The sequence below is a fragment of the Rhinatrema bivittatum genome, chromosome 4, assembly GCF_901001135.1.
Source record: "Rhinatrema bivittatum chromosome 4, aRhiBiv1.1, whole genome shotgun sequence".
NCBI lineage: Eukaryota > Metazoa > Chordata > Amphibia > Gymnophiona > Rhinatrematidae > Rhinatrema > Rhinatrema bivittatum.
The window spans coordinates 66,065,395-66,077,387 of NC_042618.1; the positions used below are offsets into that span (position 1 = coordinate 66,065,395).

The 11,993-nt window shown below is 45.2% G+C and overlaps 1 protein-coding gene across 3 annotated transcripts in view; it reads right to left on the reverse strand.

Annotated features, from left to right (window-relative positions):
- PELI2 (pellino E3 ubiquitin protein ligase family member 2) overlaps positions 1-6,108 on the reverse strand; it is a 387,703-nt gene extending 381,595 nt beyond the window's left edge. For all 3 annotated transcript variants that reach the window (XR_003856259.1, XM_029598251.1, XM_029598250.1), the window contains exon 1: positions 5,834-6,108. Coding sequence is in view for 2 of the 3 variants with exons in the window: in XM_029598251.1 (XP_029454111.1) it covers positions 5,834-5,910 (77 nt within the window). In the remaining variant the exon portion in view is untranslated. The remainder of the gene's footprint in view (positions 1-5,833) is intronic.
- Between the last annotated feature and the right edge of the window lie 5,885 nt (positions 6,109-11,993).

The following is an 11,993-nucleotide window of genomic DNA, read 5'->3' on the forward strand; positions in this document are numbered from 1 at the left end:
TGCTCAAGAGTAGCCTGGAGATGCTCACTATTTTTATAGTGCTAGTGATGGGTTTTATTCCAGAAAACCCCTCCCTTGAAGGAGATTCTTTAAAAATGTGTTCCTAGCATTTTACAAGGTCAGCATCCTCTGGAGAATAGCCTGGGGTTAGGCACACACATTTGTACAAAAAGAGCATTCACCAGCTGTTCAAGAAACTGTAGAAAGAATTATGCGGCCATGTTGGTCATAAGAACTTTAACTGGATAAAGCCCACATTAAATTTTAAAGGCCAAGCTGCAATCACTGCTGTTAGTAAAAGGTGTTAAATTAATGTATTGTAAAAAGAACTCCGCCGGTACGCTTCTGTACACATAGCGGCTAGAAGTTCTTAGCCTTTATCAGTTCAATATGCCAGCTTCTAAGCCATTTTTTTTAAATACTCTGAAGTTGCTCCACTGAAGCACTAGAAGCAGCTGTTTGACAGAGCTCTGCCACATCTTGTGATAGTACCAAGAGTTATTTGCAGGTTCTGCTTACCAGAACTGGGGGGAAAAAAAAAAAACAAAAAAAAAACAGACAGAGACATCCTATAGAAACATGAATTTCCACAGAATAAAAAGGGAGAGAGTTTAGACGATTTACGCTCCTGACCAAAGGCTTTTATTCTGCTTCTCCATTTAAGAAGTCAGCTCATCTTGTATGGGCCAATATGATGACCTCACTTCTGGGTCCGAGAGCACATTCCCATACCTCTAAACTTTCATTTATTCAATATTCTGCTTTTTGGCACTTCAAAGTAGATTACGTTCAAGTACTGTAGGTATTTCCCTATCCCCAGAAGGCTTATAATCTAAGGGGTGATGCAATAAATCAGGTGCGCAGTGTTGAGCACCCGCTTTCTTAATGCATGCCCTGCGCCTCTCCTGGACCCGAGATTGAATATTTAAATGAGGGGGGGGTCGCGCTGCCAAGGAGGCAGTAGGAACAGGATGTGTGCCCCTAGCACCTCCTCAGCAGAAGGCGCCCAGGTGTGGTCGACTGTCAGCGGGTTAGGAAAATGGAGGCACAATTTTACGAGTATCAGTTCTCCTAACCAGTGCACAGCCACGAGTTAGGAAAACAGACACTCGTTAACTGTGCATCCCTTTTCCTAACCTGACCACCAGCACACTTTTTTTTTTTAAACTTTTTGGCTCCTCCGACTTAATATCACCACAACTTAATAGTGCCAATATTAAGTCACCAAAAGGGTTGCTCAGAGCAGGCGTTAATTTCTGAGCATAAAAACGTGTGGATCAGGCACTTTTTCCCCCCATCTTGGGAGAATAGCTAATAGCCTCATCAACATGAACGCTATTAATTTCATGGGGGGAAGGGGGGGGTGGATGCACTAATACCCTTATAGCATATGGGGTTGTGGATGACCATCCAACCACAGGTTGAACAGGGCGCTCTGTTGAGCGCACTGTACTGCATTCGCCCCAAAAGTTTGTATCTGCGGCAATGGAGGGTAAAACGACCTGTCCAAAGTCACAAGGCGTGGCTGCGGGGTTTGAACCTGGGTTTTGCTGGTTCATAGCCGGCTGCTCCTCCAATCTTTCAATAGTGTGATTATCCCCAAGTTCCCAGAAGAATCTGCAGCCTCAAGCGTTCCCAGTCACAATTTTCAAAATAAGAATAAGCTATTTAAGAGTCTCACATGCTGTTATTTGATTTCTATTTGGCTTTTCAGGCACTTCAAAACAGATTACTGCCTAACAATGCCTCAGCACTACCATCATTTACCATGGTTGTCATTATCTTGAATTGGGCCTATTCACCAATAAATGCACATTGGTGCGCATCACACCTTAGTAAATAGACTTCCTAATGCTTCACGGCCGCTTCCTATTCCTCGTGATCATGCTCCTCCTCCCAGCACCATTTCTGTTTCTTCTCTCCCTCGACCCCAATGATGTGGAATTAATTTACCTCTCCATGTACAGCGAATGACCACTGCCACCCCACATCCCATGTAATGGAGAGGAAAATGCTTTGTAACCATGGGCCTACAGGCATATATTTTTCAAAAGGAAAACTCCTAAGGGATTTCCAGGTCTGCACCAAAATGAACTCCCCACATACAGGCTGATATAGTAAAGTCCGTGGGAGAGCGGGCGAACGCATGGGCCACTCGCCGGTGCGTGCGATTCAGTATTTAAATTAGGCCCGGCGGTAAAAACAGGCAAAAGAAGACGCTAGGGACACTTTCCCGGTGCTGGCAGAAATTAGCACCTACCTTTGGGTAATTTCTTAAAGTAAAACGTGTGGCTTGGCTGCACATTTTACTTTCTGAATCGCGCGCGCATACCTAATAGGGCCATCAACATGCATGCATTTGCATGTTGAGGGCGCTATTAGGTGCCACGCGTTTTCCTCCCCTTACTGAATAAGGGGTAAGGGAAAACGCGCGTCCAAGAGCAGGCTAACAGTGCGCTCCGTCTGAAAGCACTGTACTGTATCAGCCTGATAATGTCTGCTGGCCCCACCTCTTTGTAGCATGGGTTAAAACGTACCCATATGGTTACTTGCAGAGGGTGGGCAATTTTCTGCTCCCCAATTTTAACCAGATAATGACTGGTTACCAAGGTAAAACAAGATATGCACATTTTTATTTTCCTCCCTGGGTTCAGTAAAAAGATACAGGCACATGTGTGTGCTTGAGGTTTAGTACAGGTGGTCAGATTTCAGGTCTGACACCGTGAAGAAGCCAGAGACTCCCTGCCAAGAGGTCCGAGAGTGTGTGTGTGTGAGGAGGGTCCCACCAGAGTGTCATGTAGGCAAATTAGGGAAGAACATGAGAACGTGCCCCTCAAAACGTGCAAACAGCAGAGAACTGGGGGGGAGGGAAGGTGAAGAGAAGGGTTCCCTCACAGTTCAGTGCTGAAGAGCAGAGACCCGAGAGGCATGCTGAGACATCTCTTAAGAGCCTGCGGATATCACTTCTGGGCAGAAGTAACACGTTCTCTCTCCACCAAGGATCAGGAACCAACTCTCTGCCACAGGCCAAACGAATACATGCTGCAGGGGTTACATGTGCCCTACCACTGGTTTAGTAGAAAGGGGACAAGCAAGGTGTGTAGGTGATACAAAATGTACTAGTCCAGTAGAAGGGCGATTAAGCTTTTGATACACTCCAACATAATTCTCGATCACAAAAAACGTATTAAAAATTAGTCCAATAGCAAGGTATCACCTACAATATAGGTAATACTCTGCTATTGGACTAATTGTTGAAATTTCGACATATTTAAAAGCAGATCTAACACAAAACCAGACAACTGATGTTTAATCAGAGAGAGACTTACCTTCTCTGAAATGGGCAGAGCTACTCCCTGCACACAAGTTTCTATAATGCACCCTGGAGCATAAGAAAGTTATTCAACTGTTTTGTGGAACACTATTTAGGATTTTTATATACTGCTTTTCGGCACTTCAAAGTGTACATCAAAGCGGATTACATTCAGGTACTGTAGGTATTTTTCCCTATCCCCAGAGGGCTTACAATCTAATTTTGTACCTAAGGCAACGGAGGGTTAAGTGACTTGCCCAAGGTCATAAGGAGGGACAGCAGGATTTGAACCCTGGCTCATAGCCCACTAACTACTCATCCACTTTGTCTCTGAAGGTGCAGAAGAGACAGATGTCTTACATCTTGAGTTATCAAGTCAAAATCATAAGTACTAAAGAACAGGAATTGGTTATTTTGCTATTTATAGGGAACCCTAAACCAGAGCACTGTATAACAGGCCACATACGGGTACAATGCTTACTCCAAGGAAAGCTTACAAGCCAACTTTACTTACTACTATGGCAACTACACCAGTTTTAGCTTACACACTCTTAACAGATACAAGACCACGCCAAACAGCATTGCCTAGAAGAGTTATGTGCTTCCAACTGTAAATAAAGGCAGCTGCAATGCAAATCCATTTATACAGCCTAATAAAACAGAACATTATATGCTGACTCTACAGTGCATAAAACCATTTCTACTTTACAAGAAAAAAAAAAAAGCTACACAAGTTTCTTTACCAAAACTACCCACCATTTCCTACCCTCATACACCTTTTTCTTTTGTTATTAAGAGCATGACATGGATTTTCCAATCTGAAGAAGTGCTAAAACAGCTTTGCCACAAGCCAAACCTCTCAAGCGGCAATAGCCATGGAGGTCATTGACTATCTGAACTATATGCCACAACTTCTGAATATCTATTTATGGCACTTTCAAATAAGTGCTAATTTAGTTTAAATCATAATCAAAACATTTTTGTGCAGTGTATTACAGGTAAAAACAAAAAAGCACTCATAATGCTCCTAACCAAAAGCTTCTAAAACTGAAGACAGACAAGGTAAAGCATGAAAAGTAGTTTTTCGTTATAAGAGGCACAAAAAGCTCTGACATCCAGATTAAAACAGGGTATACAGGTATTAAAACTAACAAATGATAACGGAGAAGAGGAACTTTGAATCCTAGCCTTCAGTCAGAATAATTTCACATTTTAACTTTATGTGCAATAAAAAAAAAAAAAAAAATTACTCCAGCTCCTAAACTCAAATCACAAGATTACCAAGAAAACAAATCAATATCTATTTTTACAGTATTTTTTACAGCCCAGCATCCAACACTCCACTTATTATGAGGCCAGACAGCTCCCTAGGAAGGGTTTCAGTTCTAACAGCAGGACATGAACATAATACCTGGAGGATTACTTAAAAGCACAACATCAAGCTGAGAAAATAAACAATACTCGCAGATAACTCAAATAGATTAAGCGAGTATTTAATTGCTGGAGCATAATGAACATAATTACTAGCTTCAATCTGAAGGGTTTTTTGTTTTTTTTTCCTTTTTGCAAAGCCCTCTATTCCTTAGCACACACTGTGGCTTTCTTCTCTAGCTGCTGGCTAACCTCATCCCCAGCTGTAATGGCAGATGGACACGAGGCTCGCTGCAGGCCCCAAGCGCAGCACCGGGCCACCGGCTCCAGATTACAGGGGCCAGACACACGATGCAAGGCTGGGAAGAGCCCAGCGACAGCCTTCCACCCCGCGAAGGAAAGTTTTTTTTCGCCAAGAGAAGCCCAAGCACAAAGCCTCTCGCATCCACTGGGAAAGCTCTCCCTAGCCCCAACTTTCAGATGAACCGCGGCCGTCCTCCTTTTAGCACCGGTCAAATATTGACCTTCCCCCCCCCCCCAAGAAGTGATTTGGCGAATTTACCCCCAGAACATGCTTTTTTTTTTAATGGAGGTACTACAAGTTCTGCCGAAGACTCCCAGTCTTTGCAGAGAGACAGCAGCACGCCGAACAGGATCCAGGCAGAACAAAGCCCCCGCGCCGCCGCCACATCTGTCCTGCAGTTGCAGCCCTCTCCCCAGCCACGGCCGCCCCCCGCCCCTCGGAGGCAGCCCCATTTCTGACCCCGGAGGCTGACATTTACACAGGCATCTGTTTCTCCCATTTACAAACAGGCTGCCTGAGGAGGGGGTGGGGGAGAAGGCGGGTAAAGTCTGGCTCTAGAGGTAAAAGCCAAACATCAATCGCCCAGCAGGCCACCGAATATAAAGATTCGGTGTGTGTGTAAAGACGATCTTTAAAAAACAAACAAACCACATTACAGAGGAAGCCAGCCAGCGAGCAGCCAAGCAGAAGAAATAATCCGAAGTAAGCCAAAGACACAAGCTCTCAACTCTCGGCGTTCAGGCTGCGCGATTTCATAATAAGAGCAGCCCTCGGCCGGTCTTCCTCTTCTTCTACAACGGGGAGGGGAAGGGGGCGGCAAAGTAGGGGAGCAGCTCCACACTCACCCCAGCACCACCAGCTCGCCGTACTTCACGGACTCTTTATTGGGGGCGCAGTGCTCCTCCTGGCTCGGGGAAAACATGGAGAATAACCAGCCACTGCTCTCCCGGCAACTTAAATCCTTCCCCCGTCTCTCGCTCGGGCTGTCTCGGGCGTCACACGTCCATCCAGGGAAACAAACAAACAACCAACCAAACGAAGGACCTGAGGGCACGATCCAGCCGCCCTCCCCCCCCCCAGCCCTGCTTCCTCCACGCTCGCAGCTTCCCGATCGCGCTCCTCTCCCACACTGAGAGCGTCCCGGCCAGACACTGCCGACTTAAAGGAACCTGGCAGCTAGGCGGCGCGAAGCTCCCAAATGGCTGGGCCCGAGGCGGGGGGAGGCGCCGCCTCCTCCCGCCACCGAGCGCATAGCACCCTTGCAACAAACTGGGAGCCCACGTTCCTACTGAAAGGCAACAACAAGTACACCTAGTGTTGTTCGCTTTGCCAGAGTTTGTCTACTCGGAAGGTACATTTTAGTGTTCATTTAAAAAGTGTAACCCCCGTTGTGCCCTCATTGGAAGCGTCCTTTCTGTTATGTAAACATAGAGTAAAATGGAAAAGGGAGTTCTTAAAGACACAGGTCTATTTTTGTACAGACAGTCTTGTCAGGCATAGGATGGGAAAGCATTGTTTGCCTAAGCATCCTATTTTCAGCTTTGCTTTACTTATTCACGGTGTTCTTTTACTGCTGGTTTGCTTTAAGTTTACTTGTTGCTCAAAGGCAGAGTACACTTTATATTTGCTTTATTTGTCACGGTATGTCTTTGCTTATTTGTGTTATGTTTTTATATTGTAAACCACATTGGGCAAATGATGTAGACAGCAGTATTTAAGATTTTAAAATAAATAAATGAATAAAATACTACAGTTCTGCCGTAGACCCTCTAGCAAGGGATTAGGCTATCAACATAATGGGACAAGAACAGATACACTGGAAATAAAATATTGTTCATGCACATTGTGACGTCTGATGTTGATTGGTGATGCTCCAGGCCTGGCCTTGCTCTGATTTCAGGATAGACAATATTGGCCAGTGTTCCCAACCCTCTCCTGGAGACTCACCTATCCAGTTGAATTTTCAGGATTGTCACAATGAATATGCATGAGATAGATTTGCATATGCTGGGTTTCCAATGTATGCAAATCTATCTCAAGCATATTCATTATGGATATCCTGAAAACCTGACTTCAGGAGATGGTTAGGAAACACTGACATAGGCAATTGCCTAGGGTGTGAAATTTTGAATGTGCCAAATATCCAAGCCAAAGAAGAGCTACGTCTGCTTGCTTGGTCATGTGCCAGCACAGCTTCAAAAGAGTGCCACTGTGACACTTTGCCTATGAGTGCCAAAATCTTAAATACTACCCTCCTCCAGGCTGTTTGGTATATGCATAAAATGAGAATGATTGGCAGCTTCTTAGCTCTGGATCCAAGATATTCTTGTAAAACGAAAGCCATGACCATTCCAATTAAGTATATTTATTAGAGATGTGAATCGTGTGATCAATCGTCTTAACGATCGATTTCGGCTGGGAGGGGGAGGGAATCGGATCGTCGCAGTTTGGGTTTTTTAAATATCGTGTAAAATCGTGTAAATCGTGTAAATCGAAAACCGGCACACTAAAACATCCCTAAAACCCACCCTGACCCTTTAAAATAAATCCCCCACCCTCCCGAACCCCCCCAAAATGCCTTAAATTACCTGGGGTCCAGTGGGGGGAGGGGAAGGGGGAGGGCGGGAAAACCGGCACACTAAAACAACCCTAAAACCCACCCCGACCCTTTAAAATAAATCCCCCACCCTCCCGAACCCCCCCAAAATGCCTTAAATTACCTGGGGTCCAGAGGAAGGGTCCCGGTGTGATCTTTTACTCTCGGACCTCCGTGCGTTGTAGAAATGACACCGGCGCTACCTTTGACCAGGGCAAAGGTAGCGCCGGCGCCATTTTGTTTTTTTGTCCCCCGACGTCAGGAGCGTAGGAGATCACTCCCGGACCCCCGCTGGACCCCCAGGGACTTTTGGCCAGCTTGGGGGGGCCTCCTGACCCCCACAAGACTTGCCAAAAGTCCAGCGGGGGTCCGGAACGACCTCCTGCAGTCGAATCGTTTTTCCATACGGAAAAACGATTCACGGTAGGAGATCGCTCCCAGACCCCCGCTGGACCCCCAGGGACTTTTGGCCAGCTTGGGGGGGCCTCCTGACCCCCACAAGACTTGCCAAAAGTCCAGCGGGGGTCCGGAACGACCTCCTGCAGTCGAATCGTGTTGCTGTACGGCCGGCGCCATTTTGCCGCAAAATGGCGCAAAATGGTCCGGGAGCGATGTCCTACGCTCCTGACGTCGGGGGGACAAAAAAACAAAATGGCGCCGGCGCTACCTTTGCCCTGTCATATGACAGGTCAAAGGTAGCGCCGGCGCCATTTCTACAACGCACGGAGGTCCGAGAGTAAAAGATCACACCGGGACCCTTCCTCTGGACCCCAGGTAATTTAAGGCATTTTGGGGGGGTTCGGGAGGGTGGGGGATTTATTTTAGAGGGTCGGGGTGGGTTTTAGGGTTGTTTTAGTGTGCCGGTTTTCCCGCCCTCCCCCTTTCCCCTCCCCCTTCCCCCGATTTACGATTTATTGACGATAAATTGGGGGAATTGTTATTGTATCGCGGCTCTAACGATTTTTGACGATTTAAAATATATCGGACGATATTTTAAATCATCAAAAAACGATTCACATCCCTAATATTTATTACCTTCATAACAGTATTATTCAAACTAGCCAATGCTGTCTTTGGGCCATGATTTGCAAATCAGCTTGCCTCAATGTTGTCTTTGTATGCACACATGTACAACAGACAACACTGAGTCCTTCTGCAACATTTTCTACCTCAAAATTAAGATCCTTAGGTTTTCTCAACTTACATTTTTCATTTGTTTTGTGCAGTGACCGTATATTTCAATTTTGTTACAGAATTTTTTTTTCATCAGAAAACCTGGACAGTTAAATAGTTATTGTAAAGTCACTGGGTCTTATTCAAAAGGACCCTGCCCCTACTGTGTACCTATGGAAAATTTCTTTATTGAATAAAGCCTGTAGTCTCTATATTACAATACAACTAATCAGTCATCTAGCAAACTCTGGGTAAAGAGGGAAGCTTAACAGAAGAAGGAGAGTCTATTCAAAAGATGGCTTGCCCCAAAACTCTACTATTTATTATAATAATTTGCAAAGTTTGTGGCATATTTCTATGGAACTAGCAGAATACTACACCTTTTTATAAAGACATGTAAAGGTATATTTCATGGGTTCAGCATAGTTTTTGTCATTATGTATTTCATGCCAAGCCAGGGTCAGGTGGGGGGAAGAGAAGTGGAGCAGTGCTCCAAGCATGAGGCATACACTGGATCTCCAATGTATACACTGGATCTCCAATGTATACAAATCTATCACATCCATTTTGGAGGGTGAGAGAGAAGGAGAAAGGAAGGAAGCAGCCTTTACTATCAGCTGCTGGCTACATGCGTATCTTATAAAATCCAGCATACTTTTGTTCGCGCCTGGTGCGCGAACAAAAGTACGTGCTTGTGTAAATTTATAAAATCTACCCCAATATGTAGAAACTAAAACCCTCCAATTTGATTGATATGTTTTGGGGAGGTTAAAGATGCTATGTCTGGGTTGAAGTTTTGATTTATTTGAAGTTGTTTCAGAACCAAACCATGTTATTTCGTTGTATGCAATAATATTGTTATTGTATCATTTTGAAAATTGATAAATAAAGAATTAAAAAAAAAAAATCTATCACAACCATTTTTATTGTGGATATCCTAACAACCTGACTGGTTAAATGTGCCTCTAGGAGAGAGTTAGGAAATACTGCTGATGTATTTGTTGCCAGAGAACGTGGTCAACCATTAAGGGAACTCCCCAATGTATGGTGATGTGCGGTGGCTATGTGTGAGACAGCCACTGTGTGATTGTCTCATTGAGAAGCTCCCGTGTTTATTCTTCAAATACTTTATTCTTCATTATTTCTTTTTTTTCTTTTTGCTTTTATGTGCTTAGTTGTTGTCCTCTCCCTGGCGGATAACCCGACCCATGTGAAGAATAAAGTATTTGAAGAATAAACCCGGGAGGTTCTCAATGAGCGGCTCCGACCACACAGAAGTGATAGGACTCAGTCCGGGAACTAAAGAAACGATAAGTACCAACTGAAAAGCGGAAGCGCTTAGGGAGGGTCGGGTTATCCGCCAGGGAGAGGACACAACTAAGCACATAAAAGCAAAAAGAAAGAAAGAAAAAGAAATAATGAAGAATAAAGTATTTGAAGAATAAACACGGGAGCTTCTCAATGAGACAATCACACAGTGGTTGTCTCACACGTAACCACCGCACATCACCACACATTGGGGAGCTCCCTTAATGGTTGGTTGTTATTTATTCTTGAAGAAAAAGGAAACGAGGTTTGGTTGTTGATAAGAGAACATGGTCAAGGCAACTAGCATAATGGAGATTGAAAGATGTTTGGACGAGTTCCTGGAGAAAAAGTCCAGAACACATTTATTAGGCAGGTAGATTAAAAAAGCTATTACTATCCCTGGGAGTGAGCAACAGGAATCAGATCATCGTTATGGGATTTTCCAGGTTCTTGAGACCTGAATTGGCCGCTGTCGGAGACAGGATGCTGGGTTCAATGGACCTTGGTCTGACCCAGCATGACAATTCTTATGTATCTATGTTATGTTCTTTTCTTATGTTTCTTCTCTATCTGCTGGCTCACCTAAAGGGATTGAGACGGCACGGCAAGGCCGCATCCCCAGCTCTAATGTCAAAGGGACTGAAAACTCTCTATAGGCCCCAAGCACAGCACTGGGCCACCTGCTCCAGCTAACGGCAATCAGACACATGAGGCAAGGCTAGGAAGAGCCCAGCGACAGTCTTCCACCCTGAAAAAGAAGGTTGCTTCACCAAGAGAAGCCCAAGCACAAAGCCTCTCGCATCCTTTGGGAAAGCTCTCCCTAGCCCCAACTTTCAGATGAAACTCTGGCTGCCCTCATTTTAGCACAAACCAAAGGATGACTTTTTTGTAGAAATGATTTTGAGGATTTCCTCTCGGAATGTTGTTTTTTTTTTTTTAACAAAATGAGGTACAAGTTCTGCTGAAGGCTCCCAGTCTTTGCAGAGAGATAGCAGCACGCTGAACAGCATCCAGGAAGAACAAAGCCCCCGTTGCTGCCACCACATCTGTCCTGTAGCTCTTTGCCCAGCCAGGGCCCCCTCGGAGTAAGCCCCATTTCTGACCCAAGAGGCTAACATTTACACAGGCATCTGTTTCTTCCATTTACAAATAAGCTGCCTAGGGATGAGAAGGAGGTTAAAGACTGGCTCAGGAGGTAAAAAAGCAAACATCAGTCTCTGGGCTTTGTGATCCCAGGATAGCCAAAGGCCACCCATGGGGTATAAAGAATCAGTGTGTAAACAACAATTTAAAACAACATGATAGAGGAAGCCAGTGAGTGAGCAACCAACATCCATCAAATCTTTGAGAAAAAGCAGAAAAGAAAAGCAGAAGTAACTCAAAGACACCAGGTCTCACAACTCTGAATAGTGTTCAGACAAAGAGAATTCATTATAAAAGTAAAGCCGAGCCGGTTTTGGTCCTCTTCTACAGCAGGGAAGGGAAGGGAGGGAAGAGGTAGCAGTCTGGGGAGCAGCTCCCTGTTAACCATAGCACCACCAGCTCACTATATTTCACGAGCTCTTCACTGGGGGCACAGTGCTCCTACTGTCTCGGGGAAAACATGAATAACCAGTCACTGCCCTCCCAGCAACTTAAATCTCTCTCAGGTGTCATAGTTCCGGCCAGGAAAACAAAGAGTCAAAGGAAGGACCTGAGGGCAGGGGCATGTCAATGCCACATATTTTCCACTCATGTCAAAGGGACAGTTGGTTCTCTGCAGGCCCCCAAGTGCAGTATTGTCCCCACCCCCTTTCAGATTATAGGGGCAGAACACAGGAAGAAGGCCTATCCAGCCAGAGCCTTGGCAGCGTAATTCGCAACCCTCCTGCAAGAAGTGGGGAGAGAAGGGAAGGGAGGGGTGAAGGCAGCTTTAAAAGTAGGATAAT